Raw genomic sequence first — 24696 nt, forward strand, 5'->3', positions numbered from 1 at the left:
TTACACGGCTTGAAAATCGACATATTTCCATCTTACTGCGGTTAATGTGAGGAACAGCCATATTGAAACGCGGAGTCTGCCTCACAAGTTGTTATTGGGGGTCGTGAGTCAGAGTTGCTCCCAGGTTCCCAGTGAGAAATTCAAATCTGAGAACATTCCAGTTGATTTTTCAGACTGGGAAGTTGGAATTTCCCAGTTCTGAGTGCAACTGGGAAGCAGCATCAGTCCCGTCAACCCTAGACTGAACGGATCAATCCTAACGGAGAGAACAAATGTTTCTCCAATTAAGAGTCAAAGAAATTGGAAACAAAATTAATCAAAAACATCCACAGCAACTTTAATGTTTTTTTTCCTGATTTAATAAACATCAAAAATCAACAATAGAAAACAGGCTGAGGGGGAAACAGAACGACGGGTCCGAGTTTATGACAGTATAAAGTCAGCAGGGAGTAAAGAAGGATGACAGGAGAGAAGGAGGGAAGCTTCCCCTCATCTGTCAGTCATCAGTCCATCACTTCATCTCCTCTTCCTCTCCTCCCTCTCTCTGTTCCTGTCTCTGTTCTCTTTATTCCTCTCTCTATCCCTTTCTCTGTCTCCCTCCTTCTCTCTCTTGTCTTCATACTCTCTCTCTCTCCCTCGCCCACTGTCTCTGTCTCTCCCTCTGTCCCCTTCTCTTCCTCTGTTTCTTTCACTGTCATCATCTCTTTGTCTGTCCGCTTTTCGTCTCCGGCCCTCTTCCTCCTGCCGCTCCTCTTCCTCCGACCTGTCTTCACGCCTTCGTCCCGGGGCGTCCCCGCGTGCGCGCTCGTCCAATTCACGCTCACGGTCCCTCCTGTCCTTCTTCTCCACGTCATTGTCGTTGTCGCTCCTGCCTCCTTTTCGCCTCTTGTCCACTTTCTCCTTCTTCTTCTTGTCCTTTCCTTTCTTCTTCTTCTCTTCGACGCGTCCCTTTTTCTTCTTCTTCTTGCGTTTGCTGTCAACATCTGAAAGACAAAACAAGGAGAGGAATTATAACAGATTCTTCCCAAGAATAAAAAGTTTAATGTGTAAATTACCATTTGGTAAGAAACAGGCAAATGATGTAACTTTATTCTAAGAACAGACACCAATATGCAAGACCAATTAAATGTGTTGCTCCACACATGCATAACAACTGCAGCTTTACTGCTACTGAACAAAGTCTATGGCCACATATTGGACCTGACCAGCAGGATTTTATGTCTGCAGTCAGGCCGCAGCAGGTTCTCAACCCATCCTCGTTCTGTAGAATCAGCTCTAAAAGTTTCTTTGTAGTCTGTTTAACCCAAAGGCTTTTTAAATGCATTTCGCAGCCATGCAGGGAAGAGAAACTAATGACTCGGAAAACAAGTTCTCAGCTCCACTGTGTTTTACAGCAGAAATGAAGCAGGGAAATAAAAGAGTTAAAGACTACAGACGATGCACCAGCCTGAAGAACAATAACTGTCAAATAAAAAAAAAAAGTTTAGAAAGTTAGATCAATAAAGAAAAATGTTACTTTAGTCAAATATCTGTACAAAGATAACAAATGAATTGTTTAAATGGAAAGTTTAAATGGAAGAGGAAGAATCTACAGAGACCAAGATGCTCACATACGCACTAAAATGCTAAATTCTATTAATAAACTTTTTATTTGTTGATGAAATTGTAGTTCCAGACTCATTTTTGAATAATGTGAGTAGGTAAAACTCTGGTGGAGACTTTATATTTTAATAATCCAATTTTCTTTCATTTAGAGAGCCTTGAAAAACAACTTGTACCTCCTGAAAACATTAGCTTTTGTCACGTCACACCCGCACACTTCATTTTACTTGAGTGGGATTTTACGAGTCAGTAACATAACTGCGCAGCAGAAATACAAGAGGAGTAAAAATATTTAAATTTTTGTTTAAATTTGTGTTTCTTTCCATTAAATACATCCACTATCATATTTTGTCATGCAAATATGATCAGATTAATCAAGAATGTTGCACTTTTCCATTTTCCAAAAACAGATTCAACAGTGCTCCATTAAAAGTTTACAAAAGTTTACAAAGTTTATTTGTAAAATAAATTTGAAAACCAAGTCTCACTTTGTGTTAAGACTGTCAAATAAATCTATTGTAGTAAAAATACTTTAAATCTGTTGTGACATAAAAACAATATGCAACATTTTATGAGGTATGAATTACTTTTCAGGCACTGAGTCGTCATCTTTATACTTTATGTAACCGCTGACTTTTACTAAACTGTAGGACCCATTAAATGTGGGTTTGGAGGGGAAATGCTGGCAGAAATCAACATCTGGAAACAAACTCTAGCTTGACGTACCTGAGCTGCTGCTGCTGGATGAGGAGTCAGAATCTGATTCGCTGGAGGAATCGGAGGAGGAAGAGTCTGACGACGACGAGGACGACGATGAGGACGACGAGTCAGATGATTCAACTTCCTGGTTTTGAGTCATGATCATCTTTGGTGCGTTCTTCAGGTGTTCTCTCAACTCGTCGCTGAGAAAGAAAGTTTGCACAAGATTTACTCGCTGACGACAAAAAGGATGCGTAAAACGATTAACGATCCCACGCACAGATAAAGTGACGTGCCAGACATGAGAACCTGGCCTCAGTGGGTTTATGTAACTTACGTCAAGCCTCCCAGTCCAATGGAGGTGAAGAAGTTGATTGCAAAGCGAGTGTTTCTGGGGTTATCACGAGGAAAAAGACCCTCAAAGAAGGTTTGCAGGGTTCTGCAAAACAAACATTAGAACATAAGCTATAATTAAATTCTTAAAATATATTTTCTGGAGCAGAAAAATTAAAGCAGTCATAAATTGCAAAGGTATTCATGCTGTGCCTTATTACTCTCAGGTTTCTGAAACTGACCAACATCCAACAAAAAAGGAACTATTTATTAAAAACAATGAGGCATATATTGTCATAGTTTAATCTGTTTATCGCTACAATTGGACAGAAACTATGTTCTTCTATTAAGACACTGAACTGTGCGTGAGTGGGTGTGTACATGTGTGTGTTCGTACGGGTCTTTGAGCCGCTGGTTGAGTTTTGGGAGGCCCATGTAGGCGCAGAGCTCCTGAAACAGGATTTTCACAAAAATCCTGCTAGATGATGTTGTGGTCTCCTCACTCATTCGGATACACTCCAACACCTGATCAGCATTCATTTAAAACAAAGAGAAAATGTCACTACTGGTTCACTCAGACCAAGATGGACCTTCTGATGTGTGATGAAACCGGACTGTGTGTCCTTACACTCCACGGCACGGAGTCTGTGTAGAGCAGATGAGCGAACAGCCGGGCCACGTTCCTCAGTTTGTTGGTCTCCAGTCGGTGGATTGTGTCGTACTGCTCAGAAAATATGGCCTCGAAGCTCTCCATGTACTCCTTCTTCAACAGACAGAACCTCTGAAAATATACGGACAACACGCACAAAGACACACACACGCACGCACACAGACAAACACGCACACAGCTTAATAAATGTCAAGGCTCTAATTTTTCTTAATGCAAACATAACTGAGTCACATGCGTCTTAACCAGAAATAATTATACAACAGTTTTCCAAAGAAAGTGTGAAGTTAGCATGTTAGCTATAAATGCTAATGTGAATAGCGTAGCTAATAATGGCATACAAGCTGCTAGTTTAGCAGACTGTGTAAGCTACTGAAAGCTAGCATGCTATTCATAGCATGTTAGCCTACAGTCGCATATTGTAGGAGAACAATTTTGGTAATATACTTATATTACCAAAATTGTTCTCCTTTTTCTTTCTTTTCTTTTTTTTTTCTTGGAAGAAAATAGCAGGAAGAATAGGGAAAAATAAAAATAACCTAATTTTATCATGACAGATCACTTTTCCATTGTTAGCCAGAATGCTAATGTTAGCTCAAGTTATTAGTAGAACCAATATTGGCACATAATATGTTAAAGGAATACCAGCTAACGGTGCATACTTTTAATTGTCTATCTACTTTTAGCATATAATAGACTTTGCATTCATTTTCACAATACATTAAAGTTAGTCGTTTTCCTTTCTTAAGCTACTTCATTCAAAACTGTGCATGTCAATGGATTTAACCTTATAGGCGTTTTCAACTTTTCTCTTATGTGCCAAAGAATATTGCAGACCGTTCACCTTCAGAAGAAAGTGTCTGCTTTCACTTCGACTTCTTATACCTCTGTTTTAACCCTTAGACTTAACGCCTGTAACTCATTAATTACATGATTAATTTAATGCCTGTACTCCATCACTTTAACGCATCTTTTCACTAATATTCTTCAACAAGTGCTTCTGCTTTAGCTCAGCTCATAGTGCATATTGCTTTTTGTTATGATCCGCACATATCGGCAAATAGTATCTTCACCAGATTTACAAAAGAAATGCTAATTATTCCAGCTTATTGTATTATACAAGCATAATTTCTCAATAAAATGAACTTAATGCAACAACCAAAAATGGCTAGTTTTTCGATCAAACAACTACTCATCACCTTTAACAACTTTAAGTGTATTAATATCAGAGTGTGGTGATTGTGCGTCTCACCCCTGCAAGCAGACCGAAGAACTTCTCGTAGGTCCTCTGCTGTGCACAGCAGTCCAGGATCATGTTACACAGCTCTTTCTGTTCACACACAAACACAAAAAACATCGTTGATACGAGCAAATATGTTTCTGTCACGCCTGCACAGTCAAAATAGAGTTTCATATCAAAATGAATAAGTATTGTAAAAGTCTGATCACATAGCAAATTCAACAAGAACAATTGTTGGAGTCAGTTTTGCTTTAGATGAAAGAATCAGGAGGTTTTTATTGGATTTCAAGAAACATACAAGTTTATCTCAAAACATTGTTTTTTTTAGAATGATGTAGGGAATACGTTTTATTTTTTTAAAGAAACTAAGAATGAAAGAAAGCAACAATGCTTGATCTTTGTCTGATAATTTACATCCTGGTTAAGTGGTCTGATGAGTTTCATACATTTTTCTCCCCATCTCAATGTTGGTTCCCCAAATTATTACGGTTTGCTCCGAAAGCCGTGTGATCCAAACAGAACGTAAAAAAATAAATCAACTCAAAATGTTCTTGATTTATTATGATAGACCAAAACAAAGTAGTTAACCGTGAAGAACTTTTTACGTTACCCTCAACAGTACGTAATAGCTATTGAATGAAATTATAAAAACTTTTAGAAAGTACTATAAGTGCCAGATAAGTGCTTTTTGAAGTGGTCTCAAACTCCAGTCCACAAAGGCCGATGATATCCTGCAACATTTAGATGTGTCCCTTGCCCTGCATACTTGTATTAAATGGCTGAAATGCCTCACCATCATGCAGTCAAGCTCTACAGAGCTCTGCTAATGAGCTAATATTGGAGCCAGGTGTGCTGAAGCAGAAAGACATCTAAAAGTTGTGGGACATCGGTCCTTGAGGACTGGAGTTGGAGGCCCCTGGCTTAGGGTGCAGGAACTGCAGAAACATGGTTTCCTTAGACAATCTGCTTTACAAATTGCCATTAACTGATCAAACAGATGAGGTTTTATTGCTTTACTACTGAAATGTTCTGGAACGAAGGTCGACCGATTTGTCTTGGTTTCCTATATATAAACTAGATTCTGATCTATAGCTTCTTAAAACTTCTAAAACCAAAGCAGAAAGAGAGAGAGAGAGTTTATGCAGGAATGTCAACTAGACAAAGCAGTTATGCCGTAATTTTCACAAGAGTATTAACCAGCTGGCTGGCTGTGATCTGATTCCGCGATAACAGCCTTCTCATCTGCAACATCTGTCCCACGCATAGTTATATCTGCCAAAGCTTGGCTCCCCACTTCTGAGCGCTGCTGCAAGGATAGCTGCATGAGTTTAGTTCTGTGGATCTACAGCAGGTAGTTAAATGTGTAATTAAAACTCTGCTGAGAGCTGGCAAAACGCCGCCTGACTGGAGCAGTCCTACGCGTCTCATGAGGATTCATCAGCTGCCTATTTGTGCCGAGTGGGTTAAAGGAGACGCGTTGATTTTTCTTGACTTTGATGTGACAGCTTCAATAGCAGCGCAGTTCTGGTGCAGTAAACACTTGAGCGGACACGGCAGCGTGAGGCATCAGGAGCGGGTAAGGCGTGTCGGTGGACAAGCGCCTTCGAAAGTGTGTGTCGCAGCTGTTGTGAGTGATTCAGCCTTGATGATGAGTGACAAGGCCGACAGCTCTGACCTCTCTTAAAAACACGCGGCGTTTATGTCTGAATGTTTGCGCGGAGAGTCACTGCAGAGCACAGCAGGTGTTTGCTCTTGTTCAAACACATTCTGTATAAAACAAAGTTTGAGATAGTAAAGCTGCATCTGAGGGGGCGGCTGTCGGAGAAGAGGACGAAAAAACACACAGCATGATGTTCATTCCGCTCTGCTTTCAGTAAACAATCAATCTAGGGTTTGGAACATGCAGAATTAACCAATTCAAGACAGGATTTGAACCTAAAAGTGCTAAATAAACAGCATGTTATTCATTATGTTGGTCATTGTGTGTAAGGTGAACACAATTTCTGCTCTGAAATGTTCACCTTAGGCACAGAGACTTTTATCCAGCTGTCCCAGAAGTGAAGACCATTCCTGCCTTCAAAGACGTCATTGCAAGTGCTAACCTAGCGACTTTGTCATGGAGATTAAAACCTTCACCTTTGATGCTGATTTTTCACACTTAGACGTCTATAAACAAACACACAGTCACATTTTTACATCGTCAATAGTTTTCAATTCATAAATAAGATATTATGAAGTAAAAAAAAAAGTTAAAAGGTGTTCTAGTTTGATTACTTTTCAAGATGAAAGCTTCTGGCCAGTTATCACTTTAGACCATTTCTAGAAGACAATTAGTCTAAAACCAATTACACCTGAGAAAACAGCTTCAAGCATTTTTAAACACTTTAAACCAGGTGTGTCAAACTCATTTTCGTTTTCGGCCAAATCAAGATCATGAATGCTCTTAAAGGGCCAGTTATTGCAATAAAAATCGAAGTGTTTGTGGTACTCATTTGGACGGTAAATGCGACATTTTATTACTCGCTGTACAGATTGTGGACTATAGTCTGACATCAATTAAAGTTGAGACAGCTGTTTAGTACAAGTAAGAAAGTTTTTGACAGTTTTTGAGAAAGATCTGCAATAAACTCCCAATAGCTAGCACAATTTGTTGATTTTGCATGGAAATTCACCCTAAATTACATAATGTAGCAGTAAATAGATAAAAACTACATTGATTTGACTGGTAATATAATATTTAAATCACACTTAGTGTTTAGTTTAGAATCCAGAGGGCCACATAAAAAGCTATGGCGGGTCGGATTTGGCCCACGGACGTTGAGTTTGACACATGTGCTTTAAACTAAATCCAACTGTCTAGAAAAAAAGACAGCGTTTATGTCTAAAGCCCATTAAGCAATCAAATTTATCCTCACAATTATACAGACAGACAGACACAGCTGACTGGCAACTATCAACGTCTGAACCCAACCATTATCATTACACTAATGTGACCCGAGGACCACACACACAGATGAAGCTGCAGACACACAGGATGGCAAGTCATGTGACTGAGGAGTCAGTTAAAATGTTCATCCTTTTCTTGGGAGTTTTAACAACTGGTCACAAAAGGACGTCAAACTATTAGCTGAAGAAGCTACATAAAATATAGTTGCGTAGAATAGAGAGGCATTTAGCTGTGGTAAAAAAAATATATGATAAATTTGTCTGCATATATATCAATCAGAAGGACGGCAGATTTCACGCTGCATTGAATAAAATAATGTAAGGTGGATTTTTGATAAAACTTGAATCTTTTTTTAAGCTAAAACTAAAAAATGATTCAGAATGTGATAAAAGTAAAATATTCAAAATAACCTGTAACCAATTACAGAACATGGCTTTGGATTTAAGTACTTAAAAGACTGAAACCTCAGACAGTAAGATGTCCAACAGCGCTGTGGCATCATTCATCCTCTAAGTCTGCTGATGTGAAGAGAATGTCAAGTAATAAAGGGAAGCATGGAGACAGAGAGTGACGTCATAATGTAGCTATGATATTTAGCAGCTCTCTGAGCAACTGTTTTGACAGAAGGGTGAAAGAAAAAATCAAATAAAGCCCAGTCCCGTTTCTTCGGTTAAACTAATGCTGATTGGTTGACAGCTAAATCAAAACGAAACCAATTTAGCTTCATTTCTAGGATGTCAAACCCCTGTACAAAACCTTTTTACACAAATAATAGGCATAATTACCAACAATTAAGGAAGAAAAAAGTAGGGCAACCAGCTCTGATCACCATAAGCCAGGGTGTCCTGCATGATTTAGATTGGTCCCCGCTCCAACTTTGGCGACGTTACCTCCTCAGCATGTCATGAAATTCAACACAAACCTGGCAATAAGCCATCTATTTGATTTAGCTGAGCTGAGCCTCTTGAGGGCATGAATTGGCCCTTGAGACAAATGCTTGGGTGCAACATGGAGAATGTGCGCGTCGGCAATGTCACAACGCCTTTTAGTGAACATAAAAACACGAAACCCTTCGGGAATATCTTTGCTGCCCGATCAAAGGATGAGCTGCATGCCACAACTATCAGATTTCTATTTGTATAATGATTTTAAGAACCAACTATCAATGATTAAGGACTGCTTTGTGTTTGTCTTTCACATAAATCCAGAGCAGATTTTGAAAGGTGTATGAGGTGGGTTATATTACTGATCAGCCCAAGCCTTTCTCTGTTCATAGACTTACTGTTTGGGTGTCAGGAAAGTCCATCTTGATCAGTTTGTGAGCGCATTCCTCAAAGTCCAAGCTGCAAAAATAACACACATATAAACCAAACTGCAAATGTGTCAATAATGGACCTCCGTTGCTATTTCATCTTTATCTCATTATAACCTGTCAAATCTTCTTTGGGGAAACCATGGCAACTGTGCAGGCTAGCATGTTTAGGGCCACCTCTGTGAGGATATTTATTAAGGAGATGACATTCACTGTGACCAAAACACCAATCATTACAGCATTATAGAAGCATGTCTGGAAGCAACAGCACTCCTAAAATCTCTATTTTCAGTCGTCTTATATTAAAACTGTCTCTCACAAAAACAGCCTCACTCTCTCTCTCAGCCTTAAATAACCATCCAACTCAATCAAGTATAGCAGGAGCTGTGAGTAACTGCCAACACCCAGAGACAAAACTGAGTCATCAACTGTGCCAATGTGCATCTCTGAGGCAGAGTTAGGTAGGTGTGTGTGTGTGTGTGTGTGTGTGTGTGTGTGTGTGTGTGTGTGTGTGTGTGTGTGTGTGTGTGTGTGTGTGTGTGTGTGTGTGTGTAGTCGTTTAGCTATTCTGTTCAGGACATGCTCTGGCATATTTATCAATGTTCTGAAGACAGGTGATACTTATGGGGGCCAAAGCCCAGGCCTAATGCAGTGGACCCCCCTGTTTTTGTAGGGTTAGGTTTAAATGCAGTTACTAAAATGAATGGACACCAATACAAAGGGCTGGGCGATTTCAACTAAAAATGAAATCATTGATGTTTTTCATACCAGATCACATTTTTTATTAGAAATGACAGAAAATATTTTCTACAAAGTGGCTTCTATTTCAATCAACCCTTCTGTGAGTTGTATAACATTGTATTAGGGCTTGGCTATGAAAATTTTTGTTTAATTATGAGAATATAGTCATATTACCAAAAAAAAAGAACATCTTAAAATTATGATAAAAACACAAAAGTAATATTAATGTAAAAAAATAAAAGCTTGGATAGTTAATTTTTTGGTTATTTTTTGCGTTGGGTGTTCTCATAAAATTATAACCTCGTCCTCCTAATATCTTTCTTAGATATGATTTATTCTGGTAGTATTTATTGATTTATTTTCGTATTGTTTTTATCTTTGTTGTCATATGACTTTATTCTCATTTTACCATGACTGCAATATTTGTGTAATATTAAGACTTTATTCCCGTAAAAAAAAAAAAAAGTTGTTGAATTGACTTGAATTCAAGTAAATAGAATCTGTTAAAAAACGTAGGGCATGCTGACATCACTGAACTATGGTCATTGTTGGGGAAAAAAAATCCAGATTTTCCAAATCTAAAACTTTCAAAAAACAAAAATATGACTACTTGATAAAATATATTTATCGACCTGCTATAAAAGAAATATGAAGTTGTGTGTGTGTACCTGGACTGAATAGCGAGATAAATGGTTCTTCTGAAAGCGACGAGGTTGACTTCTGTCTTGTCAAAGATGGTGACCTTCTCATCTGGGAGAAAGGGAAAGAGCAGTTTGACTAGTTATTAAATGTTTTTTACCCAATGCTTATCAGAATATTACAAAGATCATAAAAATAAAACTAATTCACACACTTATGTTGTAAACATCCCAAATGTAATCAAATTTAATAACATATACACTTCTGATCAGCTAATAACTCTTCACTGGTTGAGATCAAAAAGCTTCTTATGATAAGGACCAGATGGAGTTTTTTCCCCAACAAACCAGATCAAATGATTTTTTAGAGCAACGGTCACAAAAAGCTACAAAGTAATTGTTTTTCCTGATTGGATACAAAAACCACTGAATCTTACATTTTTTTAATACACAAACATTGAAGCCATGTCATCATTAAATTTTCTTTTAAACGCCATTTTACTTTTAATATGGAGTTTAAAATTGCAGATGCTTAAATCCTAAACCCAAAAATATAACAATGACAAAATCATTTAAAACACTTATCTATATCATTTCAACATTGTTAGGATGACCTTTAATTAAAAACGGCAGCGACTTCTCTTCGTTAATCTTACCTTCTCCCGCTTCCTCGTTCTCATCTTCCTCCTCCTCTTCATCGTCGCTGCCATCTCCCTCCTCTCCTGAATCGCTGCTGCCTTCATCCAGGATATCTGACAGAAGGCCACAGCTGATTGGTCAAACTGTGGCAGAGGACACCGTGAACTGGACTGCGCCTCAAAGTGAAGGACGTTCTCACCTCTCTTGATGGTTTTGTATTTCTCCTCGTTCTGCAGGAAGTCTGGGTCCAACTTGAACACATCTACATGAACACACAAACGGCGATAATGCTTACACACACATGTCTAGATAAAGCTACCCCTTCCCCTTTCTCTTCATCTTACTGAGGATATCCTCTGGGTTGTACTCGTCATCCAGCGGCAGCATGTGGGTGAACTGGTCGTCCTCGTCCACCAGGTCCAGGCCTTCAGGGATGACGGGATGATCTTTGAAACCATCCTTCCTGATGGCAAACATCACCTCGATCATGTACTGGACCCTTTTGTCAATGGACGATTCATGGAGGATATTCCTGAGACGCTCAAATATGGCTGCAAGAAAGAAAGACATTTTTTGTTTAAACATTCAGCAGGTTTTAAGGTTAAAACTCTGTAATTGAAAGCAGAAATGCTCAATAGACGGGCAGATAACAGGAGTCCTATACATTATTCCATGTAAAAATTCCATATTTTTTCCAGACTTCCTAGTCATTTAAGTTCACGTTAAAACGTAAGATAATCAAGTACCTATAAATTTAGGGGAAATATTTCTACAACTTGCTGCCCTTAAACAATTAATCTGCAAAAACATGAAGCTAGGAGGGAGGAGGATCAAAAGGAAAGAAAGAAAATGGACAAGGAAGGATGGAGGCAAGGCTGAAAGAACACAACAAAGAGGGATTTTTAAAGAAAAGAAGGACACAAAGAAGAAATTATTGAAAGAAGGACGCAGAAAAAAGGAAGACACAAATAGGGAAGGTGAAAAGGATACAATGGAAGAAACAAGGCACAAAAAGGATAGACCGCAAGAAAAAGACAGGAGAAAGGAAAAAAGGAAGGAAGGAAAGCTATAAGAAGTAAAAGGAGTGGATGAATGAACATTTGAAAAAACAAAGAGAAGGGGGGACACAGCTTTCAGAGAACAGGAGAGATAAAGAAAAAAAAAGTTTGGAAACAGAAACATTTCCCAATCTGCTTTTAGCCATTGATGATAGATTTTAGATCTGAAAAGTAGTGAAAAAATTTTTATCCCTGACTTTTCCAGGCCTTGCCATAATGGAAAAACAAATGGACTGAGGATGGAAGGATGGATGGACAAATGGATGAATGGACCAATTATTTAATGGATGTTGAACAAAAGAATAGATGGGATATAATAAAACAGAAAGATGGATGGATCGATTATTAATGGATGGATAGATGGAGTCTGGAAATGCAAATATTTACAGATTACTTTCTTTTTACTTATCCAGATCTGGAACACACCTGAATCAGGTTGCATGTTATTCTGCGCTGAGTTGGAACCCTGGTATATCTAAACCTGTGTTGACCTATCTATGCAGATGATACAATATCAATAGCTGCTGATGGAGTGTACCATTGATTCCACGGGGTGAGACCTCGGTCAGTTTGAGTCCACACTCCTTGAGGAAAGAGATGGCCACCTCCACGCTGTCGTCAGTCGGACGCTCCAGCAGCAGAGTGAGCATCTCCAAACACAAAACCTCGTGGGCCTGAGGGAGGAGCGGAGTGAGATGCAGCACAAACTCTCACACACACACAAATGACCTCGTTAGAGCCGGACGTCGACACTCTAACTGCACAGGAAGGAGGAATCGGGACCTACCACGTTCTGGTTGATGAGATGAGCCACAAACTTTGAGGCTGTCAGGCACTGTTGCTGTAAGAAGACGCTTTAATTAACAACTTTTTCCAAAACCAATAAACATTGCAAAGCATTAAGTTTCACGGTGAGAGCGAAAAGCGTTCGTCTGCTGAATTATCTCCTTTAAAAAGCGAACAGATTGTACAAACTTTGACAGCAGCACATAAAAACACATTCTAGGTTATGTTTAAAGCTTCCTCCTCTGCCAGTTATGTCTCTCATTTAGCTCCAAATCCTTCTCTGCTCAGTAATTTGGACTCACATCGCCTCCACCTGTTCATGTTGGAAAACTTCCACCTCTGGGAACGAAGGTGAATCTGTCACATTCAAACTGCTCATTCACTCGAAAACCACTTCTCTGAAAGGACACATTTGCTATTTTTAGGACTCTGAATAAATTCACCTGAAAGAACATTTAAACTAGACTAGAATTGACTAGAACATTATTGAGAAGGGTCACAAGTAGGACTGCAAATGACGATGATTTTATTTACAGATTAATCGATCGATTGCATAAAAAAATTGGCACATTCTGCAGGTCTTTCATTTAATCACGGTAAATGCCTGAAATGCAATAAGATAGCATCCCTGTAGTTTATGCTTGACCATTTGTAGATAAAGGAAAAAAAAAATATCTGCAAAGAAAGATATTAAACCAAATTACTATTTTTAGAGTCTGTATACCCCAGGTAACGATTAATCGATCGCTAAATCGATTAATCATAATTAATTCAATAAATCGTTTCAGTCCTACTTGGATCACAAGTAGGAGAAGCCACAGAACATCATCACTATTTAAGCATGCCATTTAAAAACCCAAAATTTCCAAAGAAGTTTATTACTTCACCACAGAAGATTTAAAAAAAAAAAAGCCAGAAATGTAATTGGTTGTTAATCCTTGAAGCCTGACTGACGGGATACCTTGAGGTTGCGCCGGTAGCTCCTCCTGAAGCTTAAGATGAGGCGTTTAAGGATCAGCTCGCCGATCTGTGGGAACTTTGAGTTGATGATGGCCACGACGGAAGCGTACACATGAGTGAAGATGGGAGAAGCTGCTTGGGCCTGCAGCACTGACCGAGCCAGAAGGCCCCTAGCAGACAGACGGAGGACCAGTCGAAAAGTTACAAATGGGCAGCATACAAACAGCAAACCTCTTTCTGCTTGTTATTACATTATCGGCTGTTCTACATCTAGGAAATATTTTGAAAATTAAAAAATAAACCAGAATTTGCATTAGTGTACAGTTAAATAATTGCTTACCTTCCCCTGACAATGTTTTCCTGCAGCAGCTCCTGGATGATGTTCACAAGGTTGGACACGTTGACTTTGTTGATCAGACCGTTGATGGACTTCTTCAGAGCTTCCCAGCTCATCCTCTGATAGGCCAGGCTGTGGAAAAAGGGTGAGGCATCAGTAGTTATGCAATGTCAACGGATAGAGATAACTGATGTCAGTAGCAGCCTGCCGTTCAACATGATTCAACAAAATTTGAAACAAAAGTACCAGAAGACAAAGAGTAAAAGAGGTTTGTAGTTTTATTAAGAGTAATCGATGATCAGGAGGTGAAAGAGGAATAAACCCAACCTTACCTGCTCTTGTCTGTGATTTGCTGTTGCATCATGCGCAGTTTGGCCGGCGGGATGTAAGCGCCGCCGGTCCTCGTCAGGATCGGGTCCAGCTCCTCCTTTTTCTTCTTGACCGGCGGCTCTTCGCCGGCAGCCGGCTCCTTGTCTGCTGGAGGGGAGCCAGACCGGCCCCGCCTCCTGCGCTCTGAATCTTCATCTCTGTTGGCTCGCCGATCAAAACGTCTGTCCCTGTCGTCGCGTCGGTCGTCGTAGCGATCTCTGTACACAGATGAAAGGAGAAGTTTTTAGGTCATTTATAAAGGCAGAGAAGCAAACCGGACCCATACCCCATGCTTTTGAAATGTTTTTTTTGCAAATTGCAGAGGAACATAGCACACTACTGGAGCATGTTTCTCACCAGAAATGGTAAACTTCACTTAGACTGACTGGTTTTCTGGAAGAGAACAAGCTTTAGGAAGTTTAGCTGTCTCAGCATGATGCTGCCATCACCGAGACTAGTGGTACAGTGCGCTTAAGTTTCAAAGAATATGCTACAAGCATCAACAAATTACAGATTCTGGTTTTAAATTCTTTCCAATAAGACATATTTCACAGATTATTTACTTAGATCAGATTTAAATGTCTCATAGTGTGAATATTGTAATACGTTAATTACACACATAGTTTAGATTTTAAGCATTCAATCATGACACAATAATCTCAAAAATATTTCCACACCTTCTTGTAACAGAGATAAATAATGTTTTGTCTTATGTTTTGTTGATAGGATTTTGCCAAAGTTGATTATTCATCAAAAAAGTTTTTATATGTGGTTTAAGTCGAACATATGGCTCTTCGGACCGGTCAAACAGAAAGTCTAATGTTTATAAGTCTGACTGGTACTCTGTGTCTCTGTATCTTACCGAGGGTAGCGTCTCCTATCGAAGCGGTCTCTGTTCCAGTCTCTTTCTCTGGATCTGGAACGATCCCGTCCTCTTGACCTGGATCTGTCTCGCCCCTTAGATCTGGATCTTTCCCGTCCTCTTGATCTAGACCGTGATCTTCCACGTTCTCTGGATCTGGACTTGGACCTGGACCTTCTTCGTTCCCTGGATCTGGATCTATCCTCTCGGCTGGATCTGGATCCCGACCTTTCACATCCCTTAGACTTCAATCCGTCTCTCTCTCTGGATTTGGATCGGTTGTTTTCTTTGGACTCAGATCCGTCTTCTTCCGTGGACCGTTTACTCTCTCTAGATGAGGATCTGTCGCTCTCTTTGGACCTGACTCGCTGGAAGAACAGCAGAAGAGTAAATCAACATTTAAGTACCATTTCTTCTAACCTCCAACTGGTAATACAAATCAGAACAACAGGACGAAATTAAATTACCCTGGGAACATCAGACAAGCAGAAAAACATGCTACTTTAGAAAAAATGTGTCTTTGAACTTTAACTTTCTAGCTCCTATTGTGGGAAGATGAAAGTCATCTTACTGGTAACTGTGCCACACTGCTCCTAATCTTCACTAGAGCACTTTGGTGTTCATCATCATCACTGCTGCTGTCGTCTGAGCTACTTGCGGAGGAGCTCTTGGATTTGTTACTGCCTTCTGGAGAGGATTCCTTCTTAGAGCATCTCTCCCTTGCATTAGCTGGCTGAGGCCCCTGTGCTCCTGAACTGGACTCATCATCTGAAGGTCCTATAGACACAGAGAAAACAACACATTTGTTAGATATATAAACTACTAGAAATAAAGGAGACTAAGAAGTAGATGTTACCATTTCTCTCTGTTTGTTTAGCACTGGAGCTTCCACTTCTGACTGGAGAATCCATCGCTCTAGAAATAAAAATAAAACAAAGGAACAAATTAAGTAAACACAAAGATTCTGCTGAGAACAGCACCTTTTGATAATCAGTAACTTCAGGTTTTGGTTTACAGCAACGCCTGTCACAATAAGCAATTACCAGTACTCAAATAATCACACGATGAATTAAAAGGAGCTCAATAGTTTCCATTCTGATGATGAATATTTTTTAAAGGGCAATTTTGTTTACAGAGACATCATAATACATTTTTGTTGATAGTTTTGGTTGTGTTTTTTTTATTATTATTTCCGTTCTATTTTATTTTTTGTTGCTGTTCCCTTTTGTTTTGGATATATAAAATATCTTCTGGTTCCAGTGTTAAGTGTTCTTTGCGAAATTAAAGTGTATTGGCTTCTGAGAGGGAAAAAATTCACATTATTACGCCATTATCGATTTATTACTTGACAGTTTTGAAGTTTTGGAATAATCTAAGGGAAAAACAGCCCACTTTTCTTACAGAACTGGACACTTGACTAGTACAGTCCATAAGGTCCATTGTTAGATTTTTTAAAAAATTGTTTTTGAACGATTCAGAACTGGTTTGATCTGTATCATTTCCCTCCTAAGTAATCCAGGTACACAGCAGCCAAAGATCTAACTAATAGCTGGACACTCAAAAACAGTGAAGTTAACACTGATCACTGACATTTGTAATCATATTTCATATTTAATTTATCACATCACGTAGTTTGGTTTCGCATTTATTTTTAATCTTATTAAAATGACCATTTAGAGATACATTACACTACTCATAATTCCAGTTTTTTTTTTTTTTTTGCCATGTTAAGAGAATTTGCCTAAAGCTTAAAAACAAGGCCAGAAAGGAGACCGGAAATCCCTAAATAAGCTTATACACATATGTAATTTGTGAACTAGGGTTAATGTTGGTGACCTACTTAAACAACAACAACATCAGTGCCTAAATAAATAATCCCAGAAGACGGAAATTGTTTTATCCACATGTGTATTTGTGTGAGCTAATGCTAGCTTCTACGCTAACTCTACCTTATTTGTAAAACAAGTTGAAGTAGAGCTAGCATAAAAGTCTGCGGCTGAAACCCGTTTATCTTCTGTCTCTGGTTAAGGACTAATACTTTACTTAAAATTTAAAGCCTCTAAACAATGTCTTACCGTTGCCGTTTTGAGACTTCTTTAAATCACTGTCGTTTTGTGGCGGAAAACGTTGCGCTGTAAACAGCAACCTTTTCCGGGTTGAAAAACTGCTTCCGGATTTCACAATAAAAGTTTCCAAGAAACATGAAATATTCTTGGAGATGCAGCGAGGTGTCCTTGAAATATTGAGTCATGTAAAGCAAATTGTGGGAAAGGAATGAAAAAGAAAGAAATGTAAAGAAATATAAATTTAAGAGTTGATGTGTTAAAAAACTGTAAACGTCAGACAAAGATAATCTGAGTAATGAGTGTAAAATGAGATGATTGTCTCAAAGAAAAAATTGAGTATTTGTTTTATTAAAATACGTAATTTTGAGAAAGATTCATATATTCCTTAGTAATAAATTTGAAAAAATTCACAGCAATCAAATCTCATATGCATACACTATTGCAATTTAGGGAGCAATTAACCAAATAAGGTTTTTTTTGTTGTTGTTCTTATTGTAGTTTTTTACAGTGGGAAGAAGCTGGAGTACCCAAGGATTCATATTGGAGAACATACAGGGAGCCCTGGAGAGGTTGAAATCTCAGTCTTGGGTATTTTTACCTTAAAAGTTAAAATATTTAATCTTAATGTTCAATCGAAAATAGTTAGAAAAGCTTAAAAATCATTCAGCTTTTAATATATTTCAGTTTTCATAAAATCTGTTTAATTTGCTAAAGTTTTAGTTCAAATATGTTTTACTGCGTAAAGCTCTATTACACAGCTGAGCCTACATTCCACAATTTTAGCATAAAATCTTCTTTCTGCCAGTTCATCCTATTTCTCACAGGGTGGCATTCACATTTGTAACTTTCATAAGCCAATATGGCCTCAAAAGGATGAACGTGTGACCATTTATATATATATATATATATATATATATATATATATATATATATATATATATATATATAAATCAAATTAGGTTTTTCAAAACCTGTACACTGGATCATGGCCTTTAACTTGCCACTGTGTACCTGACAAAAGGACAATCGCTGTTCCTATTATAACATTTGATAAGTCCTAAAATTCATCAATTATCTACTTTTCATTACATGCGATTAACCAGTTTGAATTCTTACTTCTTAGATTTCAACAGGTTTTCTGGTAAAATTTTAACGGTTAAAGTTGTTTCAAGATTTCTGCTTCACTTCTGTTTTTCAGTTAATTGGAGTAATTTGAGCAAATTACAGCAACCACAATTCAGTTTTTGGACAAAGATGCAAATTTTCTAGTTTTACTTGACTTATTCTATATTACTTTAATTTATAGGGTCCATTTAAGACTCATTTTCTGCATAAATAAAACGCCACATTATAGATGTACAGTAAGTTGACATGTCCTACAAATAGTTTTGTTAATAAAAACTTATTAAATTTATTAACACAGTAAAGTAAAATGTAAGCACTCACATGTTTGTACTGAAAATAAATACATCTTTATTATTATCTCTACAGTGACCCCTCCCTACATCAGACTTAGGACACAATACAAAATGCACATCGTCATCATCATCATTATTATTAGTAGACATGGACAGTAATTCATAACCACCAACATTCAGACAGTAAAGTGTGATTAAGAGTGGATTCTTGATCTAAATGTAATAAAGAGTGTTTCTCCAGCAGGTTTGTGATTGTGAACATGACTGCAGGCTGAAAAAGTTGGAGCATTCACATTCCTGGAAGAATATGCATTAAGGTCCCATGATGATAACACCTGAGCCAGCTTAACATGCTGCAGAACCATTGTAAATGAGACTGAGAACTCAGTTTTGAAATAGTAAGCTAGTTTTAAGCTACAGTTTAAAGTTTACACAAATTCTACCAACACAGCTCAACTCTCAGCAAACAAATGTGATCTTGCGCACAGATTTGTACAGCTATTGTCCAAATAAGATGAGGGGAAAAAAAATAAAAAAATGAGAGGTCTCACAGCCGACAGTTCCCTCAGCAAATCACATTCAACTTACACATGTACTTTTCTTAATTTACCGACTGGTCACAAACCAGTGAGGACTCTGAAATGTTTGCAATGGTCCAACAAAAACCTAAAAAATAAAGCAAAGAAAAACCTCAAAACATATTCAACGTGTTCACATTATTGCACGCATTTTTCATCCAAGTGAAACCAACATGCTAACGCAGCAAAAGCCGAAGAAGGCTCTTACATCCGAGCAGTCGACATATAGTCATCCTCATCACTTCAACCTACCAAAACCTCTGACCTTTAACCCCCAGCACCTCCCGGCAACGTACGCAGACCACTTTCTTTATACTGCAAACTGAGCATCTTCCAGGAAATTTAATGCAGGTTAATGTTGATTTTTTTTATTATGGTGCAGAAAAAAATGTCAGAATCAGAATGGAATGTTTATTTTCTGTTCATCAGTTCATAGATGTATCCTATTTCATCTTGTGAGCATAAACTGGCTGAAGCAACAATGTGTTGCATAAGGCGACTTAAAGGCGGCAACTGGAGCAGAAGCATGATGAGGGTGATGGTGATGAGGATGATTATGCATCAAATTTCTCAATCAAACTGTCCAAAACTGTTTTTCCTAAGGTGAAATGTGCATGGAATGAGTGGGGGGGAGATACAAAAACGCTCACAGCGAGTCTGAGAAAGACTGAACAAAAATACAAAAAGAAAGGCTGAACAAAGCAAACTTTCACAAAAATGTCCATTAAGACAATTTAAGAAGATGTTAAGAGATGTTAGAGATGGTAAAGACTCTATTCATGGCAAATGAAATCACAGCTCGTGTTCTCTTTTAGGTTATTCAACATCTGTCTGAATAATTTCTGCCTCTACCTCGACAGGAATTTCAGTAAGATCTGATTTATTTTCCAACTGCTGTTTTATTTGGTGGTAAATAAACATAAATATGACTGTATAGACTGGATATGGAATCTAAGGAGCTAATGATTAATCATAATAAAAAAAAAGGTTGAGGAAAAACATGCTAAAGTTAAATTAATATTAAACTGTTTGGCTAGAGGCACAAATATAGGAGACAGATCTTTAAAATGGATGCAACTGAAAGAAAACAGGAAGTACTGTGTTGCTACTATTGTGCAAGATGCTGTTCGTAGTGGTGATTCTAGATGCAGTACTCGTGGTAATAGTGGCAGTAGTGGTAGCTGAATTGTCAGGGAAGTTGACTACAGCTTTTTTATACATAAAGAAAAAGAGGTGAGAAGTTGAGAAATTTTCACTGATGCTCCAAGAAAGTGGAAGCCTCCCCCATCTGCAACAGGGTTTTTCATAGATGGCTCATCAGTGTTACCAACATACAGTGTCACAAGCACATAGTGTCGCACAGTGTTACTCGGGTGTACAGTGTTAAAGACAGGCAGTGGTTTTTGTTCAGGTCCTGGTTACTAAGGCTGGCGGGCGGCGTTCTGCCAGGCTACATGGGCTGTTGCCGGGCAGAAAAGGTTGAGCCCTGTGGAGACGCAGCAGCTAGCAGCTCGTTGTAGATCTCCCGTCGGACCTCCTGGGCCACGCTCTCTCGGATCTTGTAGAAAAAAAGATACAGAAATGGTGAAACGGTGGAACTGCCATCCAAGAAAAACTCCAATCGTTCCAAGTTATTACTTTTATAAAACAGGTACCTCTCTAATAAGTTGTTGAAAGTTGTCAGGTCTAAATTTTTCTGCCTCTCCTTCCCTCTCCGGTGTCTCGTGTTCTTCTCCTTTTTCTCTCTCTACCTCTTGACCGTCTTTCTGACCCTCCTCCGCCTCCTCGGTGTGTGTGTTAAGTCGAGCAGGCGGGACGGGGGTAATGTTGATTGATGCACGATACACTCCTCGACTCTGCTTGCCATCGTCTCCCTCCCTTCTGACCGGACTGGGCGAGCGGGTGGAGGGGACGCTGGAGGGGCCGTGGCCACCGTAGCACAGCTCTGATTGGAGGAAGAACTGCTCTCTGAGGAGCTCTGATACCTGGACAGACAGGAAATCAGATAGAAAAGGCAGAATAGTCAGTCAAGCATGAAATGTTTTTGTCTTCATATCAGGGATTGAGAGTTATTTTGTGTGCTAACCGGCTCCATGGCTCTCAGTGCAGAGGCGGTGGACAGGCTGTCAACGCTGCCCTCTCTATGAAGACCCTGAGAAAAACAAGATATGCATGTGATGCTTGTGGATGAGCATACACAAACCAACTCAGGTCCAGTTTAGAATGTGTAACATATATTTATTAAACTTCTGTACACATATTCTTACTCTGAGGTTTGAGTGCGGTGTCAGCTCCATCAGTCTGTCCTCCAGCTGTTGCTCCAGCTCCTGGAGTTCCTCTCTGACTTGTGACCTCAGGGACTGAAGCTGCTCTGCCTCCATCCTGCAAAACAAGCACAAGAAAAACAAAACACACAGTCATGAACAGAAGGAAAGAGCCAGGTTACTTCCGTGTTTGTTTCTGAGCGTCACCTGTCAGCGGGACTCAGGTGCTTGTAAACGACAGCCTGCTGCCGCATGATGGACAGCTCGAGGTCCATCATCTGATTGCGGAACATGTTTAGACTGCGCCTCTTCTGCTGGAACTCTGCCACAGACTGAAAGCAAAGATTCACAGTTTAAAGTATTCTTATTGTGTTCCTGTAATTGACAATTCTTGCCTTAAATGATCTAATTCACAGAAAGCTATTTATTTTCCTTTAAAAAAAAAAAAAAAGAGACATAAAATATACCTGCTGGCTGGTTGTAGCTGCTCTGAGCTCACCAAACAAATCAGGAGAATTGATCCGGCTCTGGAAGATGAAATAAAGATCATGAGAAAAAGCAACAAGCTAATATGATATGTTAAAGCAAGAGGAGAGAAAGCTACGTCTGGTAAATGAATGACCCATAGCTGTAATGTGACACTAGTGTACCTTTAAAATTAGGAACAGGAACTAACTTATTCTTTAGACAAACAGTCAATGACTGAGGAGGACCAACCTGACCGAGACTCTGAACCGTTCCCCTGATCTCGTGCAGAACCTTCCTCAGCTGCATCTCGGTGCTGGACGGGCATCGTCCTGAACCTGGGGCTGCAGTAGGAGGGAGCCCGGGGGGAAGGTGTGTGTACCCATGTGTACCGTAGTAAGGGGAACCAAACTGGTGCGCTGGAGGAGCAGCAGGGAAAGGTAGTGGATGGCTGAATGAGTATTCTGGTAGGTGCATCGGAGGAGTTCCAGGAAGTAAGCAACCCAGATCGAAGTGTGGGGCTGAGGAAGAATAAGGCTGATGCAAGTTGATGAGGCTGCCATGTGGTGGGAGTGGGGGAGTTGCAGACTGGTGCAGACTGGTTAGACTAGAATAGTGATGCACTGGAGGGCTGTGATGATTAAAACCATAAGGAGGACTGGCGTAGTGGTAAGGAGGATAAGGGTAAGTGGCAGGACTGGGGAAATGGTTGGGTTCTGAGCCCAGCATTGGAGCATGGTGTCTTGGGAATATCATGCGCCCAGAACCAGCACTTTGCTGGCTTTGGTTGGTGTTCAGCTGGAAGGGGTTGAGTTCATGATTACTGGATGACAGATCGGGAACACTCTGGGTGGTCCAAGAATGGCCCTGGTCCGGGGAGCCGTCAGGGGGAGGACTGGAGCTTTGCAAAGAATAAGACGATCGCATCAGATGGCGAGGGATGGGTTTAGGAGGAATGGCGTGCGGTGGGTTTTCTTTAGAGCCAGGATTTATGATCAAAGTGGACACACAGTTGCTTTGCTCCTCTTCCTCTTTCTCCTCATATTCCTTTTGCTCTCCATCCTCCTGAACGTATTTAATGGAGTACCTGGGTGGGGTACAGAATGCTTGGCCTTGACCGAACTGGATCCTGACAGAGGATACGACTTTAGAAGGTGAGAGGAGGGACAAAGGTAAGGAGGACGACCTTTGCATGGGGATCAAACCACGTCTACCTATTGTTCTGCCAGGGGTTTGGGACGGGTTGTCGATCTGGATGCTCTTGTGCTGGCCCAACATCCTGAGCTGGTTCTGTTTGGCTCTATTCAGTGCTCTAAGAACCGGAGACGTTGGTGCGGAGAGAACAGAATCAGTCTTTTCCTCAGCTCTCTCTGTGGCTCTTTCTGCATCAATCAGAGTCAGGGGCTCAGTGTGCTGCGGTTCTTCTTCTGAAGTAAGCTGATTCTCAGTATTTTCCATCACTGGTTGTGGTTCTTGCTCATAAGCCGTACTCTGGGTTTGATCTGGTTGTGGATCTGTGTCTGGATCAGTTCTGTCCTTAATATCCAGTTGCTCCCCTTCCCCTGCAAGTCTGCTCACGGGAAGTTGGTGAACTGCATACAGTGGAACCTGCTCCAAGCTCTCTTCATGCACCGCCTCTTCCATGGAAGTGCCACTCTGTTCAGCCTTGAAAGGAGTGGAGGACCCTGGCTCCTCCTCTCTGCCACCCGGAAGCTCAAACGCAGGCTGGTCAAGTGGCTGAGGTGTGGCTAGGTCTTGTGATGGGTGTGACGTCACGGTGGTCTCACTGTCACAGCTGTCACAACTCTCCTGCACCTAGTTAGGAATACAAAAATTTATATTTTAGACATCTGCTGAAAGAGGTAGTTAGATCCCAGTACAATACTGTTCATCAGTATGTCAACTTCACAGAAAAAAATATTTTTTATTGCTAGACTGAAGTTTTATTGTCACATTTCTACAATTTGACATATAAAAATGTAGCAAATTGTCGTTGTTTATGTTCATTATTCTTGACTGCGAAGAGAAACTCTACTGATTTTGTTTTCAAGAATGTCTTTCAATCAATCTGTTCCTGTGTGTTGACAGTAATTACTGCATCACTAGTCTCTGGTCAAGGCCCAGTCTATCTCATAAATCATTCACCCGCCTCTAGAAAAAGGCCAAGTTAAACCCTCTGTCCTTGGCAGCTATAGACCAATCTAAAAATTACAATTTATTTATAAGATTTTAGAGAAGAGTGAGGAAAAGCAGGCAACTTCTTTAAATAGAAATATCCTTTTTGATCGACTTTGTTTTGGTTTTCATACAGCTTACTGAAGCAAAACATCTCTTCTCAGCAACTCAAGTGATACTGATTCAAACATCCTGTTGTACTGTTGCATGACTTGATCGGATCACCCTCTATAGTCTCAGGCATCAGTGTGCCAGGATCCAGTTTAGAGTTGTTCGTGAGTCTCTGACTTATTAGTTTCTGGAGCCATTTCCAATTTAAATATGTTTAAGTCTGCGCCATCAAAGCATTCCTATTATGGGTTTCTGTGCTTTTTTGGTGTAAAGATTCAGTCACTCGCACATTTTAGTACCCTTTAAGACATTTCTTATTACTACTAAGGAAATATTGTTTAAATAATATGTTGCATTTATTACATTAGGTCATTAAACTATGATAGTTGCATGGTTCAGAATTTAAGACAGAGATTTTGTTCCAAGGTC

General features: G+C 39.6%; 2 protein-coding genes across 2 annotated transcripts in view; both read right to left on the minus strand.

The window, feature by feature from the left end:
* Positions 1–312: 312 nt before the first annotated feature.
* On the minus strand, positions 313–17343 carry cwc22 (CWC22 spliceosome associated protein homolog). The gene is made up of 20 exons (XM_023337468.1): positions 17266–17343; positions 16047–16105; positions 15762–15967; positions 15191–15558; positions 14292–14546; positions 13963–14091; positions 13624–13792; positions 12664–12717; positions 12415–12550; positions 11163–11369; positions 11018–11080; positions 10836–10931; positions 10210–10291; positions 8771–8831; positions 4554–4631; positions 3263–3415; positions 3032–3159; positions 2639–2740; positions 2329–2504; positions 313–983 (listed from the first exon to the last, which is right to left on the minus strand). Exons 2-20 carry the CDS (start codon positions 16099–16101, stop codon positions 517–519), a joined length of 2985 nt encoding a protein of 994 aa, XP_023193236.1. The 5' UTR covers positions 16102–16105; positions 17266–17343; the 3' UTR covers positions 313–516.
* Positions 17344–18705: 1362 nt separating this feature from the next.
* Positions 18706–24696, minus strand: part of ssfa2 (sperm specific antigen 2) — a 41393-nt gene continuing 35402 nt past the window's right edge. Inside the window, exons 16-22 of the mRNA XM_023336894.1 lie at positions 22234–23796; positions 21984–22043; positions 21724–21848; positions 21520–21634; positions 21339–21404; positions 20908–21237; positions 18706–20810 (exon numbers count right to left, since the gene is read on the minus strand). Coding sequence (XP_023192662.1) covers positions 20703–20810; positions 20908–21237; positions 21339–21404; positions 21520–21634; positions 21724–21848; positions 21984–22043; positions 22234–23796 — 2367 coding nt within the window. The 3' untranslated portion in view covers positions 18706–20702. The remainder of the gene's footprint in view (positions 20811–20907; positions 21238–21338; positions 21405–21519; positions 21635–21723; positions 21849–21983; positions 22044–22233; positions 23797–24696) is intronic.

The sequence above is a fragment of the Xiphophorus maculatus genome, chromosome 7 (assembly GCF_002775205.1).
Source record: "Xiphophorus maculatus strain JP 163 A chromosome 7, X_maculatus-5.0-male, whole genome shotgun sequence".
Taxonomy (NCBI): domain Eukaryota; kingdom Metazoa; phylum Chordata; class Actinopteri; order Cyprinodontiformes; family Poeciliidae; genus Xiphophorus; species Xiphophorus maculatus.